We start from the raw sequence: 27,339 nt of genomic DNA, 5'->3' as shown, positions 1-27,339 counted from the left end.
GCTTTTACTGGTTTAATATCCTCCCAGTCTTGCTGCTCGGAGCCCCTTCAGGTTAGCAACAGAATGTTTGCCATCTCTACGTGATAAAGGAAGTCAAAGCACTAAACAAACTTTGAGACCATTACACTGTTTGGGGGGATGTAAGTGAAAAAAGCGAGAGAAATCCTGGGCGAGGGTGTGGGAGCGGCGGCCCCCAGAGTCAACCGCAGCATCTGACGAGTCGCTAACCTCCCTTTTTAAACAATGGTCGGGACTTTCAGCTTGGGTGGAGATAATATAATGCATTTGAAAAGTTTTAATTGCAGCAATAAAAGACCATACCTCAATTATATGACATATGCTAGCAGAATTTCTAGATAAGGATCAAAGGCATTCAAGGACCAACCACTGCATTCTGGGCAACACTTGGGCTTTCTGTACACACTGGTGACAGGCATGAGCAGAGCCGCTCTTGTGACCTCTCGGCCGGCTTTGATCCGAGTCCGCCGAGACTGGCGGCAGGAGGGCAGAGGACTACTGTACCATTCCGGACAGCTCCAGCCCCCAGTGCTCCGACAAAGGCCCTGCCGACTCAAGCTGAACTCTCTGACACTTACTCTCCGGGACGAAGCTCCACATTTGACCTGATCAGTCCTTACCACAGGACTGCAGTCTATTTAAAAGAACCACATTGTGAGACGACCTCACTCTGTTCGGATTCAGTCTTGTGAGGAACGTCCAATGATATTCTCAAGCCAGGCAAACCTGGGAAGAGACGTTCTCAGTGTACGGAAGCGTTAGTGTCTGGAAAGATGATCTCTGTATTTTATTAATTAGTGAACACCCACCCAACAGATGCATGGAAACTGAAGTAAGAAAAGACTCTATTAACCGCCGTAACAGAGGAGGGAAAACGCAAGGCCACAGTTCTTTTACAAGTAAGACAGATTAATTCATAAAAATAGAATGGCCCGAGCTAATCTAATCTAGAGTATTAAAAATATATCCATCTTGGCAAGATCTTGAAACTTCAAAGGAAAGAAGCACTTCCTAATTTATTGTGCCTAAAAATATCACACTCTTATCCCTCTCTGTCCTTTTTTTCTACTGATTAGACTTCTTTTTCGCTAAAGGTAACTTATCGTTAGTCTAAACAAGTGGTGCCCAAGGATGGCAAGGACGTTTTCACCCACCCGCCAGCAAAGAAAAAAATTCGATGGAGTGAAATTTTTATAAAGCTAAATGTCTTCAGTGTAAATGAACATCCTTTAGTGTGTGTCAAGTAATTCCTACTTTTTTGGTGTTAAAATAGTCTTTCTTTTATGAGATGATTCTAACAGTATATGGTGTTTCTTTTAACTCTTACTTGGCAAAAGAGAAAGCTTTTCACGTGGGAATGACTTTGTTGGAGCCCCAAATTTCTCTTTGACAGTTCTGTGGACTCCAAAAGTCTGGAAACCTCTGGAATACAGAACTGAAATGGGTGGTTGGGAAAGAAAGGAGACTGTTGCAAGTTCTTGATTTCACTGACTGATGGAGGCCGTGGATCCAACATTTATCCATCTCTGACTGTGAAATGTGTCACATGATTTATTTCTCCTAGTAATTTGCAATTTCAATTTTTTAGACTAAAAATAAAATGAATTTGCATTAATTTAACATTCATCACTGGTCAGAATGGAGATACAGCTTAGAAATGTGACCAGTGGTTGCACACATCACCCCCAGATCAAAGAACTGCTGTTGTTCAACAGATAATTAAGAATTTATCATATCCAATATTATTAATTACTGCACATTTTGCTCTGTAAACTTTCCAATTTCTAAAATTCAAACACTGGAGCTCTAGCAGTTCATCATCTCCAGTTCCACACACCTTTACGTTGTGGGGGTGAGGGGGTGAGCAGGCGTGTGAAGAGTCAAAAGGCAGCGCCGAGAGGCCAGCCTCTGCAGGAAACACCGAAGCTTCTGGACTGTCGCTGACTGTGTCCCAGAGCCAGTCTCCCCCACAGGAGTCTTGATAAAGTCATTGTTCATTCTGGCTTTGGAATTTATTTAATTTTTTAATGGATGTATAACTAGGAAACCTATAGACACTGATTCTTCTGAGGCTGGACTTTAGCACATATGTTCAGTTCTTAAAAACCAGAAAGATGAAAATAATGAGAAACCGAGACCAAGAGTTATATTTTTATCTGAAATATCTTAATCTGTGATATCTAGATTTTTAAAGCCTCATTTTACTGACAAGCTTATGTTAAACAAAATACTTTTATAGGTATTTAAAGGAAAACAATCTATTCAAACATTTTTCTTTTTACCTGAAACACAAGTTTGTTTCTTGATGAAAATAATAAAATTCTGTTTCTGTCATTAGAAAAATGCTATTTAATTATTTTTATAAAATATGTATACTATGAACCTAAGATAAAAGCCTTTTCTAAAGGCACCTCTGGGTGATGATTACTTTCTTTTCTAACTCAGGGTGCCCAGTCGTTTCATATGTCTAATGTTTGTTATTAGGCTGTTCTGGTTTCTAACTCTAAAATATTTATTCTTCTCACATGATTATATTTTTTAAAAAGCACAACAGTTGAAACTCCTAAACTTTAATATATTTATAAGCAAATATTCCATTGTTACTAAAAATTCAAATAAAGAGGGTCATTTTGCCTTGTTAACAGGGACAGATCACCATCCAGTGTTTTCTTTTTTTCCTGGGAAAGATTCGCCTGAGCTAACATCTACTGCCAATCTTCCTCTCTTTTTTTCCTCCCCAAAGCCCCAGTGCATGGTTGTATATTCTAGTTGTATGTCCTTCTGGTTCTTCTATGCGAGCCACTGCCACAGCATGGCTACTGACAGACGGGTGGTATAGTTCCGCGCCTGGGGAACTGAATCTGGGCCGCCGAAGCACAGCGTACCAAACTTGAACCACTAGGCCGTCAGGGCTGGTTCCATGCAGTGTTTTCTTAGTGTTTTTCCTATAAACCAGCCTTCGGAGAGCAGGGAAGGCCACGGAAGCCGTCCCTCAGCCTCGGCGAAGAACCAGCTGTGAAGAGGAGGCCCACCGCACAACGCCAACTGGTGTTGGGAGGGATGCTCGGCACAACGTGGGGCAGGCGGAGCAGATGCTCAGGAAGGAGTCTGTCATACTCTATTAATTTCACTTATTCATTTGGAAGGTGTTTCAATAATTAAAACGTGGAACTTTTTTGGGGATAAGTTAAGAAGTAATGTCTTTTTTCCCTCTTCACATGAATGCCTAAATTTACCATTGAATTGATTTTCTCAATTGATCTTTTTCTTTACTGATCTGAAATGTCTCCTTTATTGTAGACTAAGAATCCCCATAAACTGAGATGGGTGACTTTCTACTGTTTCATCAACCATTTGTCTGTTTCACAACTGTCTTGGTTACCAAATTTTATATGAATTTTCATATTTAACAAGGATGTTCTACCTCATTAATCTTTCTTTTAAAAAAATTATTAGCCCTTCATACTCCTCTAGGTAAACTTCAGAATTCACCTGGAAAATTCCAAATACATGGTCAAACCTATTCCTTTGGGAGTTAGAAATTTTACTAAATTTACTTAATAGGGGGAAAATGGACATTTTTACTTACATCCAAAATAAAATGTCAATCATTTTATTCAGGGCTTTTATTTCATCAGAAAAAAAACAATTATAATTATTTTTTCCAACTATACTGAGACATAATTGACACATAACATTGTGTAAGTTTAAGGTGTACAGTGTGATGATTTGACACGTATATATTGCAAAATGTTTGCTGCAATAAGGCTAGTTAACACACCCATCACCTCACACAAATAATTACCATTTCTTTTTTGTAGTGAGAACATTTAAGATCTACTCTTAGTGACTTTCAAGTATATAATATAGTATTGTTAACTACAGTCACCATGCTGTACATTAGACCCCCAGCACTTCTTCATCTTGTAACTGGAAGTTTGTACCTTTGACCAACCTCTCCCCATTTCCCCCTCCCAGCCCCTTGCAACCACCATTCTACTTTCTGTTTCTGTTCTCCTTTTTCAGATTCTACCTATAAGTGAGATCATACAGTATTTGTCTTTCTCTGTCTGATTTATTTCACTTAGCATAATTCCCTCAAGGTCCATCCATGTTGTTGCAAATGGTAAGATTTCTTTTTTTCTTGTGGCTGAATAATATTCCATTATATTTATACCACATCTTCTTTATCCATTCATCCGAAGACAGAGACTTATGTTGTCTCCATGTCTTGGCTACTGTGACTAATGCTGCAATGAACATGGGAGTGCAGATATCTCTTTGAGATTGACTTCATTTCCTTTGGATAAATACCCAGAAGTGGGACTGCTAGAATATGGTAGTCTGTTTTTTAATTTTTTGGAGAACCTCCATATTGTTTTTCACATGGCTGCACCAGGTTACATTCCCACCAGCATTGCACAGGGTTCCCTTTTCTCTACACCTTTGCCAGCACTTGTTATCTTGTCTTTTTGGTAACAGTCATTCTAACAGGTGTGAGGTGATATCTCATTATGGTTTTGATTTGCATTTCCCTGATGATTAGTTATGTTGAGCACCTTCTCACGTGCCTGTTGGCCGTATGTCTGTAGAAAAATGTCTATTCAGCTCCTCTGCCCATTTTTTAATCAGATTTTTTTTTTGCTATTAAGTTGTATGAGTTCCTTATATATTTTGGATATTAACCCCTTATCAGATATACGATTTCCAAATATTTTCTCCCAATTTGTAGGTTGTCTTTTCATTTTCTCGATTGTTTCCTTTGCTGTGAAGAAGCCTTTTAGTTTGATGTAGTCTCATTTATTTATTTTTGCTTTTGTTGTTTGTGCTTTTGGTGTTATATCCAAAAAATCATTGCAAAGACCAATGTCGAGGAGATTTTTCCCCATGTGTTCTTCTAGGAGTTTTGATTTCAGGTCTTAAGTTTAAGTCTTTAATCCATTTTGAGTTAATTTTTGTGACATCCTCCTGATGAACTGACTCTTTATCATCACACAATGACCTTCTTTGTCTCTTGCTACAGCTCTTGAGTTCATCTATCTGGTCTGATACAAGTATAGCTATCTCTGCTCTCTTTTGGTTTCCACTTGCATGGAATATCTTTTTCTGTCCCTTCACTTTAAGCCTATGTATGTCCTTAAAGCTGAAGTGACTCTCTGGCAGGCTGCATAGTTGGACCTTGTTTTTTATCCATCCAGCCACTCTGTGCCTTTGATTGGAGAAATTAATCCATTTACATTTAGAGTAATCATTGATAGGTAAGGACTTACTAATGTCATCTTATTGTTCTGTGGTTCCCTTGTACCTTTCTCCCTGTCTTGTTGCCTTCTTTGTGAATTGATGATTTTCCACAGTGGTATGCTCTGATTCCCTCTTTATCTTTGCATATCTCCTGTAGAGTTTTTCTTTGTGGTTACCATGAGGCTTACATAAAATATCGTATAGATATAACAGTCTATTTTACACTGATGACAACTTAACTATGACTGCATACAAAAACTCTACTCTTTTACCCCCCCCCTTTTTTTTTTTTGGTGAGGAAGATCAGCCCTGAGCTAACATCTGTTGCCAATCCTCCTCTTTTGGCTGAGGAAGATTAGCCCTGAGCTAACTCTGTTGCCAATCCTCCTCTTGTTGCTGAAGAAGGTTGGCCCTGGGCTAACATCCGTGCCCATCTTCCTCTACTTTATACGTGGGATGCCTGCCACAGCATGGCTTGATAAGCAGCACGTAGGTCTGCACCTGGGATGCAAACCCGTGAAGTGCAGGCTGTCAAAGTGGAGCACACGAACTCAACCATTATGCCACCAGGCTGGCCCCTCCCCCACTCTTATGTTTTTGATGTTGCAATTTACTTTTTTGTGTGTGTGTGTGAAGAAGATCGGCCCTGAGCTAACATCTGCCAAGCCTCCTCTTTTTGCTGAGGAAGACTGCCCCTGGGCTAACATCCATGACCATCTTTCTCCATTTTATATGGGACACCGCCACAGCATGGCTTGACAAGCGGTGCGTCGGTGCACGCCCAGGATCCGAACTGGCGAACCCCAGGCCACCGCAGCAGAGCACTCACACTTAACCACTTGTGCCACTGGGCCAGCCCCAACAATTTACCTCTTTTTAATTGTGCATTCATTAACAAATTATTGTAGCCTATAGTTATTTTTAATACTTTGGCCTTTAACCTTTATAAGAGAGTTAAGTGGTTAACAACCCACAATATTACGATAGTATTAGAGTATTCTAAATTTGACTATATACTGTCACCAGTGTGTTGTATATATTCATATATTCTTTTTGTTTCAGCTTGAAGAAGAGCTTTCAGCATTTCTTATAAGGCAGGTCTAGTGGTGATGAACTCCCTCAGCTTTTGTTTGTCTGGGAAAGTGTTTGTCTCTCCTTCATTTCTGAAGGATAACTTTGCTGGATAGAGTCATCTTGGTTGGCAGTTTTTTCCTTTCAGCACTTTGAATATATCATCTCACTCTCTCCTGGCCTGTAAGGTTTCTGCTGAAAAATCCGCTGATAGCCTAGAGGTGTGCTCTTGTAAGTTATGTTTATTTTTTTCTTGCTGCTTTTACGATTCTCTCTGTCATAGATTTTTGACAGTTTTATTATAATGTATCTTGGAGAAGATCTCTTTAAATTGAGTTTGTTTGGTGACCTATCAGCTTCATGAACTTGGATATCCAAATCTCTCCCTGATTTGGGAAGTTCTCAGCCATGATTTCTTTAAATAAGCTCTCTGCTCCCCTCTCCCTCTCATCTCCTTCTGGGACTCCAATAATTTGCATATTGCTTCTCTTGATGGTATCCCAAAGATCCTGTAGGCTTTCTTCACTTTTTGATTCCTTTTTCTTTGTTCTCCTCTGACTGGATAATTTCAAAGGTCTTGCTTTCTACTTCACAGATTCTTTCCTCTGCTTGATTCATTCTGATGTTGATGCTTTCTATTGAACTCTTCACTTCATTCACTGTATTCTTCATCTCCAGAATTTCTGTTTGGTTCTTTTTAAATATTTCTATCATTGTTTTCATGATTTTGTCAAATGGTCTTTCTGTGTTTTCTTGTAGCTCATTGAGCTTCCTTAAAACATCTCTTTTGAATTCTTTATCAGGTAAATCACAGATCTCCATGTCTCTGGGGTTGGCTACTGGAAGATTAATGTGATCCTTTGGTGGTGTCATGTTTCCTTGATTTTTATGTTCCTTAAAGTCTTGTGGTGCTGTCTTGGCATGTGAAAATAGCAGTCACTTCCTCCAGTCTTCACTGACTGACTTCAGGAGAGAAGTATCTTCCATCAACCCTGCTAGGTATTTGGAACCTTTCTCAGACCTTCTACGGCTACGCCTGCTCCGCGTTTCTTACTCCCTCTTGCGGCAGAATTCTTAGGCTTGTGTGTCTTTTCTTGACCCTGCGACACACCAGCCTGGAGGCGGACAGCCTCCCCTTTGCCTTCCCAAGGGTGAAGCTGCTCATGTTTGTGGCCTCTCCTTGGCCTGTAGGCTTGGGCTGGCTTTCTTCATGTGCTCACTTAGCTGTCTGCCAAAGCTCACTCTCACTTCAGGAGTGTGCACAGGGGGCCCGCCACAGGGGGTGGAGGTGCGTGGAGCACTGGGGGCCAGTTGGGGGGGTCTGCAGGTGAGGTATCCCCAGCAGCTCATGGGCAGGCTTCTTGACAAGAGTCCAAAACAGAATCAGTAGATCCACATCCCTTTCATGGCCTCTGTGAGTCCTATTTGCTGTTCTCCCAGCCTCTTCCCACCCCCCAGTCATGCAGCTCATGACTCAGTAGTCTGGATGGGGCAAGATAAAGATGCCTCTTGGGTGGCATCCCACACTGGAGAGGCCAGGTGCTCGCTCAGGTGCTCTCACTTTCCTCTGTGGGAGAAATCGGGGTGAAATCTCTCTCGGCCTTGAGCTGTGCTTCCTTGGGGGAGGGGTGACACACGTAAAGTCAGCTGTTCCTCTGACCCTCTTCAATGCATCCAAACTTGTATTTTTTTGTTCCAACTATGTGCTGTAACTTTCCCTCCCAAAACCTGGACTTCCACAAAGGCGCTGTCATCTGTGGGTGACTGTCTAAGGCACTGCTCTCCAGGGGCTCCCAGACTGCGGCTGAGTGGGGCTGGAGCAGGTTCATGGGCCACCTCAGGGTCCGCAGCTGGGACTGAGGCATGTATGCCTATTACCTGACACAAGGGTGACCCAGACTCCTCCTGGGTCCCTTGGTCTATGGTGCTGGATCCTGCAGCTCCCACAAAGGCACTTTTGTCCATGGATGGATGCTAAACTGTTGTTGCTGGGGGTAGAGATACAAGTGAGGGATATTTTATTTGGCTATATTGCTGATGTCACCCCCAGAAAAAATTTTTTTCTTATCAGTACTTGTACATTCCTTGTTAAGTTTATTTTTAGGTATTAACTATTAAGAAAGAGATTTTTTTCCATTGCATTATATATCTGATTATTGTTACTTTATAAGAAACAATTAATTATTGCATATTTATCTTGAATTTGAACCTCTTCTAATAGTTTAGTTCTAATAATTTTTCAAATGATCTTATACTTTTAAATCCTTATGTATAGAAACATATGTGAATTATATTATACACACACACACACACACACACACACACTCTATTTTGTTTTCTTGTATGATTGCATTGGCGAGGACTGGCCAAAGTGTGATGACAGTGGGTAACCTGTTTTGCATCTTTAGAGTTTCACTGTCTAAAATAATGTGTTTTTAAGTTTCTGATATATAGTCTTTATTATGACAAGGAAACTTCATTTAGTTCTAGTTTGTTGACTATCATTATTAGGAATGGCTGTTAAATTTAATTTAATATCTTTTCAGTAAAGATTGAGATGCTTTAATATAATTTTTCTAATTTTTATATTTCTTTCCATGTTTTCTATTTCTATAGGAAGTAATTTCAATTATTTTTTTCAGATTTAATGGCATGAAGTTGTATACAATAGTGTCTTATAATTTTAAAATGATTTCCACATAGATGGTTATGCCTCCCATTCTGTGTCTGCATTCTGCTCTAATTTGTTTTAATCCTGTTGAGAATTTACCTTGTAGTTGTTATTGTTTTTTAAACTCTGATGAGATATTTATCTTATAGCTTCTCTTTCCCAAAATATTAGCTATTGGCTTCACTTAACAGTTTTACTTTTCTCCTAATAAATTACTTCTTTTATCTTTATAATTTCTACTTCCTACATTTAACAATTTTTTAGTGTTGTTTATTTAGCTTTCTGATTTGAATGGTCAGTTCATTATTTTTCACCTTTCTTGTTCAATAATAAATGTACTTGACACTAATAACTGTCCTCTAAGTACAGCTTTAACTATATACACAGAATACTAGTGTTCTCATTATTGAGACAAACACCAGAATAGTGTATAATTTGGATTCTAAATTTCCAAATACACTTTAAAATTCATTTATTTTCTATTTTATTTCTTTTTCGTTGTTTGCATTTGTCTCATTTCTTTTGGGCATGCCTTTACAGAGAACATTTTTGTTTCATTTGGTTAGAATGTGTCTCTCAGAAGCAGCTACTGGGGATTTCTTTTCAATGTAATTCAGGAGTTTGTTGTTTAATAGGGAAATTTATCTCAATCATGTTTGTTGTAATTACTGTTACATTTTAATCCTATTATACTCATTATCCTTTCTTGTTGCCTTTTCCTGACTTTTGCTGGAACTCTTTTTGTATCACCACACACATCTCTACCTTGGTCTTTCTAACTGCTGTGTTGTAATCATTGTATGAATGTTTCTTTGGGGGTGAACTCTCTGGTCGTTTATGGTTCTTTTATAATCATTGCTACAGTGAACATACTCATGAACATACCATAGCAAACATTTATGAGTATATCTGTAGGGTAACTTTCTACAGGAGGGATCAGCCAGCAGGACTGCACATTCTCAGTTCTACCAATGGCTTATAAGAATGTCCATTTCCCCCTCATTCTCATCAGCACTAGATAATTATCATCAAACTTTTCAACTCTTGCCAATCTAATAGGTGAAAAAGGTTCTAATTTTTTTTTATTTTAGTTTTCTTTAACCATGAATAATGTTGAGCATCTTTTTATACAGTAATCATACACCTGTAGTCCTTCTATAAACTGCTTGTCACATATTAAGGAAATCTGCTTCTAGACCTTTGAATTACAAATACGTTTTCCTGATTTGTCATTGGTCTTTTTATTCTTCCCCCCATACATAAGTTTTGAAGTTTTATGCAGTTATCAATCAGTTCCCCTAGGATTTGTGTGTGTGTGTTTATATGTGTGGTTTTAAAAATCCTATGAGAAAGGTCTTTCCCACTTCCAGATCATAAATTTATTCTATAATGCTTTCTTCTAAAATTACTAAAATTACTAAGCCCCGTGGCTTAGCGGTTAAGTGTGCGCGCTCCGCTGCTGGTGGCCCGGGGTTCGGATCCCGGGCGCGCACCGACGCACCGCTTCTCCAGCCATGCTGAGGCCGCGTCCCACATACAACAACTAGAAGGATATGTAACTGTGACATACAACTATGTACTGGGGCTTTGGGGAAAAAAAAAAAGGAGGAGGTGGAGGTAAAATTACTATGTTTCAGTTTTTATATGTAACTCTTTGTTCCATATGGAATATATTTTGGTATAAAGGGTGAATCCCATTTTTGTTTTTACCCTCTCCCTTTCTTCTCCCATCCTCCCTTTCCTTCTCATTCCCAACTCCCTTCGATTTAGAAACTGTGTGTCCTAGGTCTACACTGCTAGAGTTTATCTTTACATTTTAATTGTTAACATTACACTGCATTTGTATTCTCTTTTCTGTATGTGAGTACGTGTGAGTGTATAATCCATTTAAGGGTTAGTTGCAAATATCACGACACTTCACCCCTAAATCCTTCAGCATTTGTCTCCTAAGAACCAGGACACTAGTTGATCATGACAATACAATGAACATGCTACGGAGATTTAACACTGATGCGTCACTACTGTATACTATATGATCCATAGTTACATTCCCAAATATCCCAATTACAGCACTTGTTTTAGTTTTAGTTTTGATCCAGGATCCAATCAAAGCCATCTCATTATATTTAAAGGTTACATCTCTCAGACTTCTCTATTCTAGAACATTCCCCAGCCCTTTTTTTTTCTTCATGACATTGACATTTTATAGGTGAAGCCAGTTGTTTTCCAGAATATTCCTCATTTTGGGTTTACTTGATTACAGGTTTTCTCATGATTAGGTTCAGGTTAAGCATTTTGGGCATGAAGGTGCGAGGCTGATGTTTTCTCCTAGTGTACCCTGTGTACATTAGAGGCATGGTGTCACTGAGGTGAGAATGTCCACCAGGCTTTTCCACTATAGAGACGTCTCATTCTCTTGGTCAATTATAAGTGATCTGTGGGGTGGTACTTGGAGACTGTGTGAATATCCTATTCCTCAACAATCTTTCACCCAATAGTTTATAGTAGTTTACTGACATAAGTTCTCAAACTGTCATTTGTGTATACCTCCATATAGTCTGGACGCATCTATAGAATCCTGAGTAATGCAAAATTCAGTAACCTAGTTCAATAATCTTTCAGATTCCATTAAAACACGTTGGTATTTTAAAACAGTAGATTAAAATTGTAGATTAACGTTTCTCAGAGCATGCCTCTAGCTCAGTGAGTTCCATCGAGTTGGAAAAGGTAGCAAAAAATTGTCAGATTGCAAGAGCCATTCAGTAAATGATCAGAAGTGGTCTCTATCCTAAAGGACAGCCTCTGGGCTCTATCTATACAGGCATTTAAGCATCTAAGGCATATGCCCTATGGGCAACCAGGAGCAGTGACAAGAGTATGTACCTACTCCCAACGTGAAGGTTGGGGTTTACAGATTTCAGATGTTTATGGCCACACAGGATAAGTGAGCTATGGTGAGGTATGAAGAAAGTGCAGAGAAGGTTTAGGAAACTGGCAGAGAGAGCTGGGGATTCTAGAGTTAATTAAAAAATCAAAAGCAGAGGCAATTATAAAATGCCTATTTGTGCAACAAATTATGAGTATAACTTCACTAAATTAAAATACTTTTGGGGAAGGACAATCTGAATTATAGCATGTGTGTACAGTCAGTCGAGTCTCATGACTTTTTGCTTTATGTGAAAGCAAAGTGTAGCCAATATTTTCAAAAGTTATAAGATGATGCTTGCAAATAAAAAAATATTTATACACGTAAGGTAAAATGACTATCAAACCTGTAATTAGAATTTTGTAAGAGAAAACAATGAATAATTTCTGATTTGAGAGCCAACACACTATTATATATTAGAATTACTACGAATAACTCAGAGAATAAGACTTACTGTCAGACTACAGAATATAGAAAAGCATGAAAAGAATATACGAGAAGGATGAAAAACAATTGTGGAAGACAGTCATTTCCTGACTTGAGAATGACTGACAACATAAGAGATTACTAGTCCTTGAGATGAAAGACAATGCTGAGAAAATGATAAATTGGCCCAAAAAATCAGGTGGACTATAGGGAGCGAGCATGAAGACTCCAGGCTAGGTTGAAACTATTATCTTGGTCAACGGACAAAGACTTTTTAAAAGTAGATAATAATACTCAGAGGCACTGAGATCTAGAAATGGGAAGGGGTCTTTCCCAGGATTCTGTGCTCTTTCCCTAAATGTCCTTGTCCCCCAGTTCATGCTGTAAGGGTTGTGAATGCCTTGGAGAATATAATTTTTTATTATATAAAGGTAGGAAAAAAATGTAGACTCGCAGATTCTCTATCTGAAGCCTCCCACCTCCCTTCTTCAGCCTCCCTCTACTTCTCCCAGGGGCAAGAGCCTAGGCAGGAATTGCCCTCCTGCAGAGCTCCTCTCAGCCCCCACCAGCCAGAGGGAGGAGGGAGGGGACACCTCCCAAGGCCAGGAGAGGCAGCAGCGCTTCTGGCATCTCCAGGCAGCGCTCAGACGGCCCTTGCCACAGAAGCTAATCTCTCCACCACTGGTTCAACCTCTCTGTCTTCAGGATACACAGTATTTTGAGGTCATTTGCTCACATATTGCAATGAATGGTGTCCTACTCCTGAGCACAATTGTGTATATTTTCTTGATCACATCTGAGGCATAGTGATGTCACAATAAGCCACAATTCTGATTTTCCTCTGCACATACTGATAACTACATTGCTTGGAACAATTACCTATGCGATCAGGCAGGGAACTGGAAAAAATTCGTGATCACACCGCTTTATCGTCAAGCTTAAACCCACTTACTTTTAGGATTCCTATGCAGTTCTGGGACACTTTCCAGAAGCCCCCCAGCCAGGTTGCATGGAAGGATGGCAAGGTTGGAGGCGCACGTGAGGGTGCACAAGAATCAGCACCCGGCCTGAGAAGGTCCGAGAGGCAGTCTGAGAAAAGCAAGGGGCGAGCTCTGGACGCGGTCTCTCCACCCAAAGCCCAGGCCTGAGGCTCCTCTTGCTTTCCATGCTCACGGGAGTCATTGCGGGGGAGAAAAGGGACTCCTTTACACAGCAAAGAGTAATTCTCTATCACTCATGACTCCAAATGGGAGTGCGAGATAAAAAACCAAGTTTAGAAAAGATCTAAGCACATGCGTAAGGGACCCTTCCACAAATGATGGTCATGAGAAAGCGTGCCTCTGAGGAGTTTTATCTGAGTGACTTGAGGCTAACCTGTCAGAACACCATACCCTCATAGAGTGCTATTAAAAACACATGGAGGGGCTGGCCCCGTGGCTTAGCGGTTAAGTGCGTGTGCTCCGCTACTGGCGGCCCGGGTTCGGATCCCGGGCGCGCACCGACGCACCGCTTCTCCGGCCATGCTGAGGCCGCGTCCCACATACAGCAACTAGAAGGATGTGCAACTATGACATATAACTATCTACTGGGACTTTGGGGAGAAAAGGGGAAAAAAAGGAGGAGGATTGGCAATAGATGTTAGCTCACATTCGGTCTTCCTCAGCAAAAAGAGGAGGATTAGCATGGATGTTAGCTCAGGGCTGATCTCCCTCACACACACAAAAAAACACACATGGAGTATTGCTAAATCCAGAACAATTAACGTAAAGATTAACTTGAACAATATATTAGCATTTAGAATAAATACACACTTTCAAGTGCCTACTGTGTGCTGGGCCTTTATAAACACTGCTCTAAGTCTTAGCACAGCTCTGCCTGCAAGGTGAAGACCATTACTTCCACATAACAGATGAGGGAGTGTGGAGCGGCCGTGATGCGCCTGAAGCCACAAGCTGAGGCGGCAGAGCTGGGATTGGAACCTGGGCTCACTGGCTCCCTCCACGCTGCCATGCCTGTCCTTTCTGTATGGGGCACAATAATGGAAAACTGTTCAACAAGCTAAAAAAGAGCAAAAATAAAAGATAGAAAATGGTTAAAAGAAAGGGTAGAAACTGAAGTTATTTCTTTCTAAAACTCCCGCATTTGGTGATCCTGCGAGGCCCGGGGGGGCACTCAATAAAATCACAGCACTTGGGGTTTTATCATCATCAAGATTCCTTCCATTTGTTTGTCTGCAGTTCAGGGGATGTGAAAACCTGAATCTTGTTTCCATTCTTTTATCTGAAGATATCAGTTTATTTAAAAAATTGTCACAAAAATGGCCAAATAAAAGTTGCTTTGAATTTAACCTTATTCCAATTTTATGAACTTTATGATTTAACTAGAAAAGAAAATCTGGAAATATTTTACCACCTGGGTTGGAAAGCCAGTTAAATTGCACAGGATTATTAGCGGTGTCTCAAACATTTTTAACAAGCCGAAAACCGAAGTCAGCCTCTCAGCTTCATGGCCTCTGCTCGCCTCCCTGGGCACACAGAGACTGTATGGAGAAGGAAGGGTCTCTGCCTACCTTGTCTTCAAAGAATCTCCTCCTCAGCCTGGCGTCTGTGGGAGGCACCGTCCTCCGCAGCTCTCGGTACCACTTTCTAACCACGTGTCCCCTCCAGGAGGCTTGGATTCTAGAACACGGATGTTCGAAATGACTCCCTCAGGATGGCTGCATTTAACAAGCACTGCAGAACTCACGATAAGCCCCTGCTGTGCGGCCACCGAGAGGCCAACCCCTCCGTCTGTTGTGTGTGTCCCTCTGGCTCGGGGCCGTGGGGGCAGGGACTCCTCTCACCTGGTCGCACACTTTATTTTGAAGAGCCGGGCCCCATCGTGAATCACCCTGGTTTGATACTGGTCCCTTCTACAGAGAGGACAGGTTTTTTTATTGGTGAACTTTTCAAAGGCCTGAAGACATGCCTGAAGAAAAACATTTCACTTAAAAATTTACGAGTAATTACTTATAAACAACATTTTCACTTCTAATGTAATTATAGTGTTCTTTTCTCCCATAATTATGAGACTTAGTCCAATTTAGTTTATGAAGAAGTTTCATCAGATGTTAACACCTTCCTCATGAAACTTGTTCCAAAAATGATATTTTACAAGAATATACATGCAGATACATCAAAACCTTCTGAAACAACTCAGGGAAAGGCAGATGATACCCATGTGTAGGGCTGCCATGCATTAAATCACAGGAAGGGAGTTATCACCCACTTTGATGTACATTACCAACAACAGGCGGTTACACAAACATCTGTGGTTCTTTTGTCACATAACATTCACCATTTTCAAAACAGGATGAATTGTACTGTAGGCTAAAGTCCTATTCTAACTGTAAATGGTGATTATGGATAAAGTTAGGTGGCTCTTTTTAGGAGACTTGAACTGAGTAGGAGCAGGCTGCACCATGACGGGGGTGGGGGGTAAGGTGGGGGGGTAGGGTGGGGGGCGGGACCACTCACCCTGTGGAACACGTGGGAACATGAGAGCAGCACCTGTTCAGAGAAGACAGGAAAATGTTTGAAGTTTAAATTAGTTTAAAAGAGAAGCAGCGTAAATGCATTAATTAAAAGAAAAATTCTGAATGCTTAAAAGGTAAGCTGTTGTTTCTTTGAAAAATTTAAAAAAGCAGATTAATGACCTTGATTTTTACAATATTTAGTGTTTAAGTTTAGCACAGCACAGGTACACAATCTCAACAAGAGAAACTAAGCTAACAATCCAAACCATCAATCACAGGAAGTTTCTATCAGCCATTAAAATGAGTGTACCCTTAGAAAGGAAACAATGAGGAAATAGGTGCACTGCACTTCCCGGGCAGCTCCTGAGAGAATGCAGACTGTGGGGCGGGGAGGAGGGGCAGAGAAAGCGTGAGCAGATGCCTCTGTTTAGGGCTTGGTTCAACTACACTGCACTCTGAAACGTTTTTTAAATCACAGCTTTATTGAGATATAATTTGAACACTCATTTAAATAGCAATAAATCCTAGACAGATGAATCACTTTTTCTTTTTTAAATGTAGGGAAAGTGTGATCAGAAGAAAATTTCACCTTTCTGTGACCCAAATTTCCCACCAAATGGTGACATTCTGGGCTGTGACAAAAGACAGATGCTTAGACTGAATAAAGAAAAAGGTAGTGGTTCTTCTGGGAGGAGGAGACATGGGGGTGAGACCAGGAGAGCCAGCACCGTGGACTGTGAACACAAAGGCCACTTCTTTCCCTGAAACGGTGGGACTAAGGGAAGCATTCCTGGCCAGGAATCTGACCCGGCGAGCCAGGCTTCAGCCCCGGGAAGATTGACACCTCAGCAGCTGCCTGATCTCGGGAAGACTTCCAGCCTTCAAAGTGGCCATTCCCCCTGCCTTCATTCAGTCTACACTTTTCCTCTTAAATGGGAAGAACGGAAGAAATATTGGGTTGAATAGAACTCAGAAAGTTCTAAAACCTTTCCTTGAAACTTATTGCCAACAAGAAGCCTCAGCTGGGAAAATTCAGTAATATTGGTCCCTTTAATGATCACAATTTAATCTAATAGCAGTGTTTTGTGTGCTCAATCACTCTTTACAGAATAATCTTTCAGTGTTTTACCATCAGTACTTGATGATCTATATTGAATAACATTATACTTCTGTATATTTAAAATATTATACTTTTAAATGTCCATAAATATTTATTATTAGCAAACATTCCCTGACATAAAAATAAATGATTAAGTGGTGGTAAATACACTAAAAATGTCCTAGAAGTTAGGATTAGATTCCAGCTGGACTTGAACACACTTCCTGAGTTGGCCTCCTGTGGGTCACTCAAACTGTTTATTTCCTCATCTGTTAATGGGTATAATGCCTCAGAGAGACATGAGATTACCTGAAGACCTATAAAATCATTAAATGTTTGGAAAATGCCAACTATTGCTTATAACTAAGGAAAAACCTAAACATGAGCACACTAACCGGAAATGCAAAATAAACACAAGTGTCTATATCTATAACCAAACAAAGATATAGAACTTACTGAGAAATTTATGAAAAACAGAATGGAAGAAATGGTGGGCATGATACATCCTGATCCCTCCTCTCAGGATAATTCAACTTCAAGTTCTCATTCTTCATACAACAATCAGGCCAAGTATTCATAGCATAATGAGGAGAGAGGCTGCTGGGGCCAGAAGGACTCTTTGTGGCTTTATTAACTCTTTTCTTACACTAAAATACTAAATTATCCTAGATGACAATTCTGTGTTTAAGGGCTAAAATCTTTACAAAATACCCAGCTTTCCCATATGCCAAATTAGGTCTGACAGAGAACTGGAACATAAGTATGTTCAGATACTGTGAATTCAAATTAGTAAAGAGCAAAAGTTTCATGTCTGTGAACTAACTCGCTAACAATGAAACTTACTAAAACAAATTAAGTCTGAGAGTTTTTGTGCCAGGGCAGTAAGTAAAGCCTGGGTTCTCAGGCTATGAACTTTAAGCCTGCTTTCAACTATATTAGCTGTAGTTTTCCAGCAAACCTCCCCGTGCCTGCTCTGTAGGACGCATAATGCCACATACATGAGAAATCATTGCAGGGTGGCCATTAGCTCAAAAAAAAAAAAAAAAAATTCTAGGAATAGAAGTGTTCCTAACTTCCAGGAGATGACAGTTTAATTAGGCAAAGTGTGAACAGAAAAAAACTTATGACATAGACTGATCGTATATTATCTGTAATATCATCAATCTTACTATGGTAGTTTCATGAATATAGACTATTAGAAGATTTTACTTAAAGATTCTTCAACAAATTCTTTGGAGATAGTCAAGCATAGTTTTTCTTTTCTTTTATGATTTCAATTCACAAAACAACTTAAAAATTCCTTTTTGCGTTCACCCTTCCTGCCCTGGGACACAAATGCTTCCTCCCTTCATTTCTCAACTTGCTCTTCAGCTATTTACGTCCAGGGGAAGGGGAGCATTCCTTTTGTACAAATTTGTACTTCAGAATTAATATCATTCAGTAAATAAACAAAACTGGTTAATGAGGGTGTTTAGCTCTTTGTCACAAACATACTTTAATTAATGGAAAAGAAAATTAAGCATTTGAGGGTCATGTAGGAGGGAAAAACTGGAGAAAGAAGCTGGGAATCTTCAGCCCAGTTCCGAGCCTATCACTAGAGAGGCCCCTATGCTTGCTCTGTCACCTCAGGCTAGCCACCTGGGGGCGGAGCTCAAACTCTTCCTTGCAGATGGGGCAGGGCTGCACGGAGTCCCCTTGCAGGACAGATCTCTGTTTCACTTTTTCCCATTCATCTGATGATAGTGGCAGTGGAGGAGGTTCAAACAGGCCCAACTTCTGTGCTAAAGTTAAAACAATACAAAATATGAGTTAAAATATATTTTAGAATATGGGCACTCATACGGAATCTTAACGACATTATTTTGCAAACGAATATTAAAGCAAAACATTCATATCACATACAGCCAAGTACTGCAAGACGACGTTTCAGTCAACGACGGACCGCACGTACCACGGTGCCCCCCTGGGATAAGGCTACGTAGCCTGGGTGTGTGGTAGGCTGTACCATCCAGGTTTGTGTACGTATACTCTAGGATGTTCGCACAGGACGAGACTGCCCGACGCAGTTCTCAGAATGTGTCCCCATCATCAGGCGACGCGTGACTGTACTTGATTCTACCACACACAGGATGCCACTTTTCTACGGGCGCACAGAAGTCAATGATACCTTACATATGTTTTATGTTTTTATTTACAAAGAATTTCCCATATCTTATTTCATTTTCACAATAATTCTACAAGCAGGCAGGACTGATACCCGATTTTACAGAAGAAAAGCCGAAGAACACTGTGTTTTCACACGTGTTGGCCGAAGGTCCTCCTCATTTCTCACCCGCGTTCTCTCTCAGCCTGCAGCAGGGCCTTCTCCCAGCAGCTTGTTTCTGCCCCTAGTTACCTTCACAACATGGATGTCAACCACGCTCTTCCCTCTACAACACTCTAGACGTATACCTCCTGTCTGGATCAGTTCCTTAATTCAGCAGTAGGCGAGTACCCACCACGTCTCCTCTGCATCAGGCATGGAGCTTATACTCCAGGGCGACACTCACTCTGCCAGAGGCCCAGGCAGAACACTGGTGGTGACACGAGCCCCAGAGGAGGGTGAAGGGATAAAGCGTCAATCTGCAAGGCCATCTTCAGAGACAGAAGTGTTATATCTACGAAAGAACAGGAAGCTGTAACAGGAACACTCAGAGTAAAAAAAACAGATCTTGAAGATTGGCATTCTTATAGTAGAAATGTCGAATTCAACTGAAAGACTAGAAGAGGAAGTTAAGATAATCTCACAGAAAGTAGGAAAATAAAAGAAAACAGGAGATAGAAAATAAGAATATTAAAGGATCAGTCTAGGAGGTCTGACATCTGAAAGAACACAGAGAAAATGGAGAGTAAAAATTTTAAAGAAAATAGTCCAAAACATTTCCCAGCAGAGGACATGAGTGTCTAGTTTGACAGGGCTCAGCAAGGCCCAGAGCAAAGGACGCACACTAAGTGCCGTCACGTGAAATTTCAGAACTTAGAGGAAAAGCAGATCTGAAAATCTCTCAGAGAGAGAGGAAAACAGGTCTCAAAAGGGACCAGGACTCAGAACTGCACCAGACTTATCTACAGCAACAGACACTAGAACGCAACTCTGTCAAAATTCTGAGAAGAGAAAGATGCCCATATTGAAATTCCTTATTAGCTATCAATCAAATGTGAGGGCAGAATAAAATATCTTTATGTCTGTAAGCTTGTACCTTGGTCTCTTATGCACTCTTTCTCAGGAAGCTACTAGAGGAGCAACTTCACCACAATGAGGAGTAAACCAAGAAAGAAGAGGCCGTGTGATCAGGGAAAGAGGATCTAACACAGAAAGAGCCAAAGGCAATCAATCCACAGGACAGACGATGCTGAGAATAGATCCCGGGTTGATAGCTCTGCACCAGCCCTATACAGAGCAACTGGTCCAGAAGGGAGAATGATGGAAGGTTCTAGAAGGACTGTCTCCACAAAGATAAAACCAAAAGATCATCTACTGTATTTTAATGTATTGAGAGAAGACCCTTCCACAGGAAATTTTTTTGGGGTGAATTTTGGATCTTTTCCTACCAGTTATTAAGACATTATAAAACTACATTAAAACGGTGAGATATGGACATAGAAACAAACACCCCCAAAATCACATATACGGTCTCTGTATCTCTCTCTCTCATATAAACATGGAAAATCTGGCATTTGCAAAAGGTGTGGCCACAAGTCATCGAAGAAAGAATGGATTATGACCTGAGGGAACAATCTAACAAACGTTTATACCAATAGATTTTCCCCAATACCATATGCAAAATAAACTGTCATGAGAGCTCAATGTGAAAGGCAAAACTTTAAAGGTAAATAAAGAAAATGTGAGGAAACCTCTGTGATCCTAGAATGGGTAGGATTTCTTAAATCTCCCAAAGCATAAACTATAAAGGGAAAAACTGACGGATTTAATAGTAATTAGAATGAAGATTTTATTCAGCGTAAAACACATAAAGTTAAAAGATGGTGACAGACGAGGGGAAGACATTCTCAGTGGCTAAATCAACAAGAGATTAATACGCAGACTACACAAGGACCTCCGGCAAGTCAGCAAGAAAGGACAGAAAACCTGAGTGCAATATTATATATAGATAATAACAAAGAGCATATGGTTCACCCTCATTAGTAACAAATACTATGTGTAAAAATTTAAATAATTTTTTTCATAAAGAGCTCCCAAAAGAATGACTCATTTCCTCTCCTTTATAACCTCATTTTCCAAAATGGGAAGTTCTTCCTGATGTCTAATTTAAATCTTTCCTGCTGGTTGACTATGATGAAGCTATTTGATCACCTTCATAAACTGTACATGCACAATGGAAGACAGTCACTAAATTACTGTATGACACTATTCCCAGCCTCTATGTGGTCTTGAGCTATGCCATTTTCTAAACTACAACCAGCACTGTCAGCAGTTCAGAGGAAAATGATAAGGTCTCGCGTGGGCATCGCTGTGGCACGGCGTGGCTCCAGCCCACGGGCCTTCCAGTGCCTCCTCCGTCCACCATACTTGCTCCAGGACACAGCCAAACCTATTTTCCACGTCCAGCATCATTTAAAAATCTTTTCTATTTCTAACTTTTCAGTTTAACATAATTGCAGACTTGAAAAGATTGTGAAACCAGATAAAGAATCCTCACGTGCCAGTGACACACGCCGCTTCCTCAAATGCTAACATTTTACATAACCATGGTACGGTGATCTCATGTGGATCCAACACTGTCAGTTAATCCACATTCCTCACGGGATTTCCTTCTTGTCTCACAGGTGTCCTTTTCTCTGACGCAGATCACACGCTGCACACACTGCACTCCATTCTCACGTCCCCTTTGTCTCCTAGAATCTGGGACAGTTCCTCAGTCTTCATCTGCTTCTCTTGACTTGACCCTTTTCTTGAAGACTACTGGCCAGGACTTGTGTAGAACATCCTTCAGTTTGGGTTTGTCTGAGGTTTCCTCACGAGTAAACTCAGATATGCATTGTTGGCAAGAATATCAGGGAAGGGGTGCTGCACCTTTCTTGGGGCACGGGCTCGGGAGGCATGTGACATCGGCATGTGTCACTGGCAGGGATGGTAACTTTGGTCACTCGGTAAAGGGGCCGTTTGCCGGGGCTGCCACTGTAAAGCCACAGTTCCCCTCTGCAGTGAGTTCGTATCTGGGCGATAGACATCTATGTCTCAGCATGACCCCCACTGGCCCAGCACCCACTGACGGCTGCCATGACTGTGGGGTTTGCCAGTGGTGATTTCCTATTTCTAGCCCCTGTCTACCATATTTATTAGTTGCCATTCTACTATAAGAAAGAGCCTTTTCTTTTCCATTATTTATTTATTCAAGTATTTATTCTATCAGTGTGGATTAATGGATATTTAATTCCATTTTTACTTATTCTACTATCATTACTATCTTTATTTTCTTGCTCAAATTGCCCCCACCATCATTTTTAAACTTCACTACACATACATCTTTCTGTAAGATTGTAAATTAAAATAAATTATTCCCACACCAGAAAAAATGATACTATTAATCTCCACTAGGTTCACTAGCTCTAACAAACCAAACTCAGAATGGCGAGATTAGCTTACCTAAAGTTAACGGTGGCGGTTTTGGATCAAGAACATATTCTTCTTCTGGGTCCTGCACTTCAGGGCCTTGTGTAGTCTTTCCAAGCCCAGTATCTACTATTGCTTTCGCACTTCTTTTCAGAGATTTGGATTTGTGCTCTTTCTTCTGCACCTTTGTCTTGGAATGATCTACTAGTGAAAGATTTCGCAGCTGAAGATCATGCAGAATGTGATCTTGTAAAGCAACAGCAGTGACTGCTAAGTTCTCCTGTTTAGAGGAACGACCCTGAGAAGTAGAAAAAAGCCCTAGAGACAGAACATTATGTAAGGTATCATTCCGAAGGAAACCTGGGCTTGACTACTCGGCCTGACTACATACAGACCACACCCCACAGTGCAGAGAGTGCCTACCCCGCTGTTCCCCAAGCCGGAGCAAAGCCCATCTCTTCACTGACGCTGATGACACAGGAATATCTTTTCATTCAATTAGTAAGGCCTTAATCATAATATGAATAAATTCATTATGACCTATAAAAGCCGTGCATGCCTGAACACATTCTGTTTCACTATAATTACATTAGACTCCAGGCAAATCTTGCTTCTATTATACTAAAGAGAATCTTGCATTTAAGTATATGCTTTTTTTCGGAACACTTACACAGAATTAAATTGCCATGCAGCTAAGAGATGCTTGCAGTAAGTACTACAGCGTAGCAAGGTTTGCAAACTATTTTTTTATACTCTCAAATAGATGAATTAAATATATGCATGAGTAAAACAATGTGTATGTTTTACAAAAGGATTGTGTACCTTATATTTTAACATGCTGAATCAGGAGGAGTTGTTGCTTGGCTACATCAGATTATATCAGCATATGACACCACGTTCCTTTACTTCTTCTACTGTCAAAACACAGTCAACAGACAGTCACAGTTAGAGTGTACATACAGATCTCTGAAGAGGTCTATGAGAAGATATGTCGGGAGAGTGTAACCGACAGTGAAGTGTGGGAAGGCCGACCGGAGCCCCGCAGTATACCAGGCACCCTGATTCCGGAGGAACTGAAGCCAGTCACACCCTGATTCAGCCCTGTCCTCAAACAGTTCACCAGCCAGCTGGAGGGAACATATTAATAGGAATGAGAACAATCTACTGCTAAACATAACGACACACGTAAGTACAACAAAAATTCCCACTAAAAAGACCAGAGAATCGTAAGTGAAATGCCTCCTAAAAAGGTAATACTTACACTGGGGTTTGCAGGACGGATCGAGGGAAACGAACAAGCCCCTCTACAGCTAAGAGAACAGCAAAGGCACTGAACCAGGAACTCCGAGCAGCACGTGTGCTATTTGGGGGAGAGAGGGAGCCAGGAAGAAGCTGGAGGGGAAGGGGGGTCTGGCTGACGCCCACCTTTCCAGAACGAGGCTGCAGAGAACACAGGGAGCAGACAAGCCTGGGGCCCAGTCGTGCTCACGCTGTCTGCTGGGCAAGACACTTCACAGATCTGAGACTCAGCGTCCTCACCCTAACACAGGTGTCACAACGCACACCTGCAGGGGTACCGTCAGGATTACACGAGACCACCTTTGTCAAGTATCTAAAACCGATCCTTTCACACAGAAGACACCCTGTAAATGGTTATTCTTGCTCCACTTCCCTTTGAAGCTGGTGGAAGAATCTGGAATTGGCCCTTCTAGTTTTTAGACAAGGATATATTTTATGAAGAGTCCAAAATATACTGAAATGGGGAGAAAAAGTAAGTTATTGAAGTAATCTGGGAAATAGTATTGAGGGCCTAATTTTAAGACTAGAAAGAAATTAATCCAAAATACAGTTCTAAAGATCAACACTTGCATTAAATTAGCCCAGCATGGGGTGCGCGCACTCCGCCACTGGCGGCCCTGATTCGGATCCCGGGCGGGCACCGACACACCACTTGTCGGGCCATGCTGAGGCGGCGTCCCACATACAGCAACTAGAAGGATGTGCAACTATGACATACAACTATCTACTGGGGCTATGGGGAGAAAAAGGAGGAGGATTGGCAATAGATGTTAGCTCAGGGTGGGTTTTCCTCAGCAAAAAGAGGAGGATTAGCATGGAGGTTAGCTCAGGGCTGACCTTCCTCACACACACACAAAAAATTAGCCCAGCAGGATAAACTTACTAAGGAGTGAGTGAAAAGCCAGAAAAGGAAGGGCAGTGGGAACAAATCGCTGAGCCCTCCAGGCCTTAGGAGCTGCTAAGATCCTTTAGAAGCTAGATGGTAGTTTTTACTGCAACCTTTCCTGGTCCCTTTCAATTCTGTCATCAAGAGACACATGAAAGAAGTTTCCATCCAATATTTCCTCAAAATACCCTACGTTGGAGAATGGTGGAAGGTATTTAAAATGCTGGAAGATCACTAGCGGAATCGTCTACTTTCCAAATGCCCATAACCCGGCAGAACACAGCTTACATCGGACTAAAAATTGTTTGATAATCATAGCTGGCTAGCCGGTCTACGATTTTCTCTCGGGTATCTACACCCCAGGCCACCGTGATTAATAGTGTGGACCCTAAACCAAAAGACAGCCACTTATTTCTCCAGCAAAATGGGTTTATTTGGGATCAAAAAGGATTGCAGTTTGGGGTCTGCAATCATGGCAGCCACTACAGCGTGAGCGAGAGGGGAGGGGAAGCGCTTTCATAGAGGGGAGGAGGAAGTTGGGAGGCTGCCATAAACAGAGTCCACCGGAAGAAGTGAGTTGACGTGTAGTGGCTTTTCATTGGCTGAGGGGTGACCAGCTCTCTTTGGCTGAGCTCTTGGTCAAGAAGAGGAAGTCTTTCTTCCCCTTGCTGGGCTCCCCAGGGACACAGGGCATGAGAGCTCCCCATTCCTGCCTCCCAACTCCATTTTAATGAGGTTCTGTGTATTCATTTTCACAATGTCAAGATAAGAGCTTTTAAAAACAGCCCCTTCTATGTCCTATAGTATCATTATTTCAGAGTTGGAAACTCTTTCCAAATATTTAGTCCAACTCTACTTTATGAACCAGAAAATATATGGGGAGATTAGTGACTCCTTCAAGATTATATCATTAGTCTGTGGCAATGGTAAAGTTAGAAAATCCTTGTCCAGTCCTAAGAACTAAAATTAATAGGAATGCACTTTCTTTGTAAATTCCATTAACAACTAGTTAAAAGAGGTAAAGTTTGGTAACAAAAAATACCATTTTGGTGCCAAAGTAATTAGTTACCAATTTGTCTAAGTGACCTTAAGCTAATTAATGAAATGCTAATTAAAAACCCACGATACATACAATTTTTAAAATACATCTCCACACAGTGTCTTCTTCTTATCTCTCATAACATGAATTCCTTGTTCGTACATTTTTGATGAGATTCCACTTAGAATGGCCAGAAGCACACAAACAGATGTGAAATTACATCCTTAAAATTCTCTGTAAAAACTTTCAACTTTGGACTTGGCTCCCCTTTTAGTAATGGCTAGTGTCAGGTTTTAGAAATTACCCATTTCAGACAGTTAGCGTTTTTTAGGCCCTCCCAAGAAACAGTCACGAATTAAGTAGGCTGGGCGGGGGGCTGGGGGGGGGCACTGGAGGACCCCTCCGGACTTCACAGTAGAGGCCCCCCTCCCCACCCGCTGTGGCCACCACGGGCGATCCGCAGTGCCCCCCTCCCCCTCCCTCCCCGCCCCTCCTCCCTCCCCGCCCCTCCTCCCTCCCTCCTCCTGCTCCGTGGGACGGTCCCCCCTCCCCCTGCTCGGGAGGTACCGGCCACCACCACTTTTGGCGCACTCACCGCTGCCGTTGCGCCCGGCTTCCGGGCCGCTCGCCGTTGCCTAGCAACCGCCGCCGCGCCGGTCACGCCACCGCACGCATGCTCAACGGCCCAGCCCCGCCCGGCGCTCGGCGCGACCTTGTGGGCGCCAGCCGCGGCTCTGCCACACCGCGCATGCTCGCCGGCCAGGCCCCGCTCACAGTACAGAGGTCTCAGTCGCCTCTGCGGCACTCTCACACTGCGCATGCTCGCTGGCCCTGCGCCCTCGCGCATGCTCTGTGTTAGGGGTCGTGGCGCGGCTGGCAGCACCGAGCATCCCCGTCCGCGCCAGGCTCCGCCGCGCTGTTTTAAGCGGTGTGCTGGTCAGAGCCCCAGGGGTTTCAGAGCCCCAGGGGTTTCTTCTGGAACGTTATGCTTGGCGTTCACTGAGCTTTTTAGACCTCTGGTTTTCAGCACATTCGACAGAATTTCAGCCATACTCATTCAAATATCTTTTCTGCCTCCCACCCCAACCCTCCTCTCCACTGCACTTACGTTTATGTCGGACTTCTCGCTAGACAGATAGGTGTCAGAGCTCACTGATGCTCTGTGCATCTTTAAATTTGCGTTTCCTCTCATTTCGGATAATTTCTATTGCTACGCCTTCAAGTTTGCTAACCTTTTCTTTTGCAGTATTTAGTGTCCCCTGGAGTGCTTTTCGTCCCCAGAAGTGGAGGGGGTCTCTTTACCTCTTCCGTACGTCTCGTGGTGCAGTGCTGGTGCTCTCCTCCAGCTCCCGGAAGACGTGGAGGAGAATTATTCCAGCCGTCTCTATAGGCCTGTCCATTAATAGTGTGGTCTGTGTAATTTCGGTGTCTGTGTTCACTGATTTCTTTTTCTTCTCATTATGGGTTGTTTTTTCCTGCTGCTTTGTGTGCCTGGTCGTCTTTGATGGATGCCAGACATGGTGAATTTTATGTTG

General features: G+C 41.8%; 1 protein-coding gene across 11 annotated transcripts in view; it reads right to left on the bottom strand.

Annotated features, from left to right (window-relative positions):
* Positions 1-26,486, bottom strand: part of RNF32 (ring finger protein 32) — a 39,127-nt gene extending 12,641 nt beyond the window's left edge. Inside the window, exons 1-7 of one of the 11 annotated variants that reach the window (XM_058534062.1) lie at positions 26,400-26,486; positions 23,403-23,491; positions 22,614-22,878; positions 18,605-18,747; positions 15,869-15,901; positions 15,196-15,320; positions 14,923-15,031 (exon numbers count right to left, since the gene is read on the bottom strand). In XM_058534062.1, the coding sequence (XP_058390045.1) occupies positions 14,923-15,031; positions 15,196-15,320; positions 15,869-15,901; positions 18,605-18,747; positions 22,614-22,878; positions 23,403-23,417 (690 nt within the window). In that variant the 5' untranslated portion in view covers positions 23,418-23,491; positions 26,400-26,486. Of the gene's footprint in view, positions 1-3,635; positions 8,319-14,922; positions 15,032-15,195; positions 15,321-15,868; positions 15,902-18,590; positions 18,748-22,613; positions 22,879-23,402; positions 26,225-26,399 lie in introns of those variants that run through there. The other 10 variants (XM_058534046.1, XM_058534028.1, XM_058534039.1 and 7 more) reach the window with 10 other exon arrangements.
* Positions 26,487-27,339: the final 853 nt, after the last annotated feature.

Source organism: Diceros bicornis, chromosome 3 (assembly GCF_020826845.1).
Source record: "Diceros bicornis minor isolate mBicDic1 chromosome 3, mDicBic1.mat.cur, whole genome shotgun sequence".
Taxonomy (NCBI): Eukaryota; Metazoa; Chordata; class Mammalia; order Perissodactyla; family Rhinocerotidae; genus Diceros; species Diceros bicornis.
This window is presented reverse-complemented; position numbering and strand designations above follow the sequence as displayed.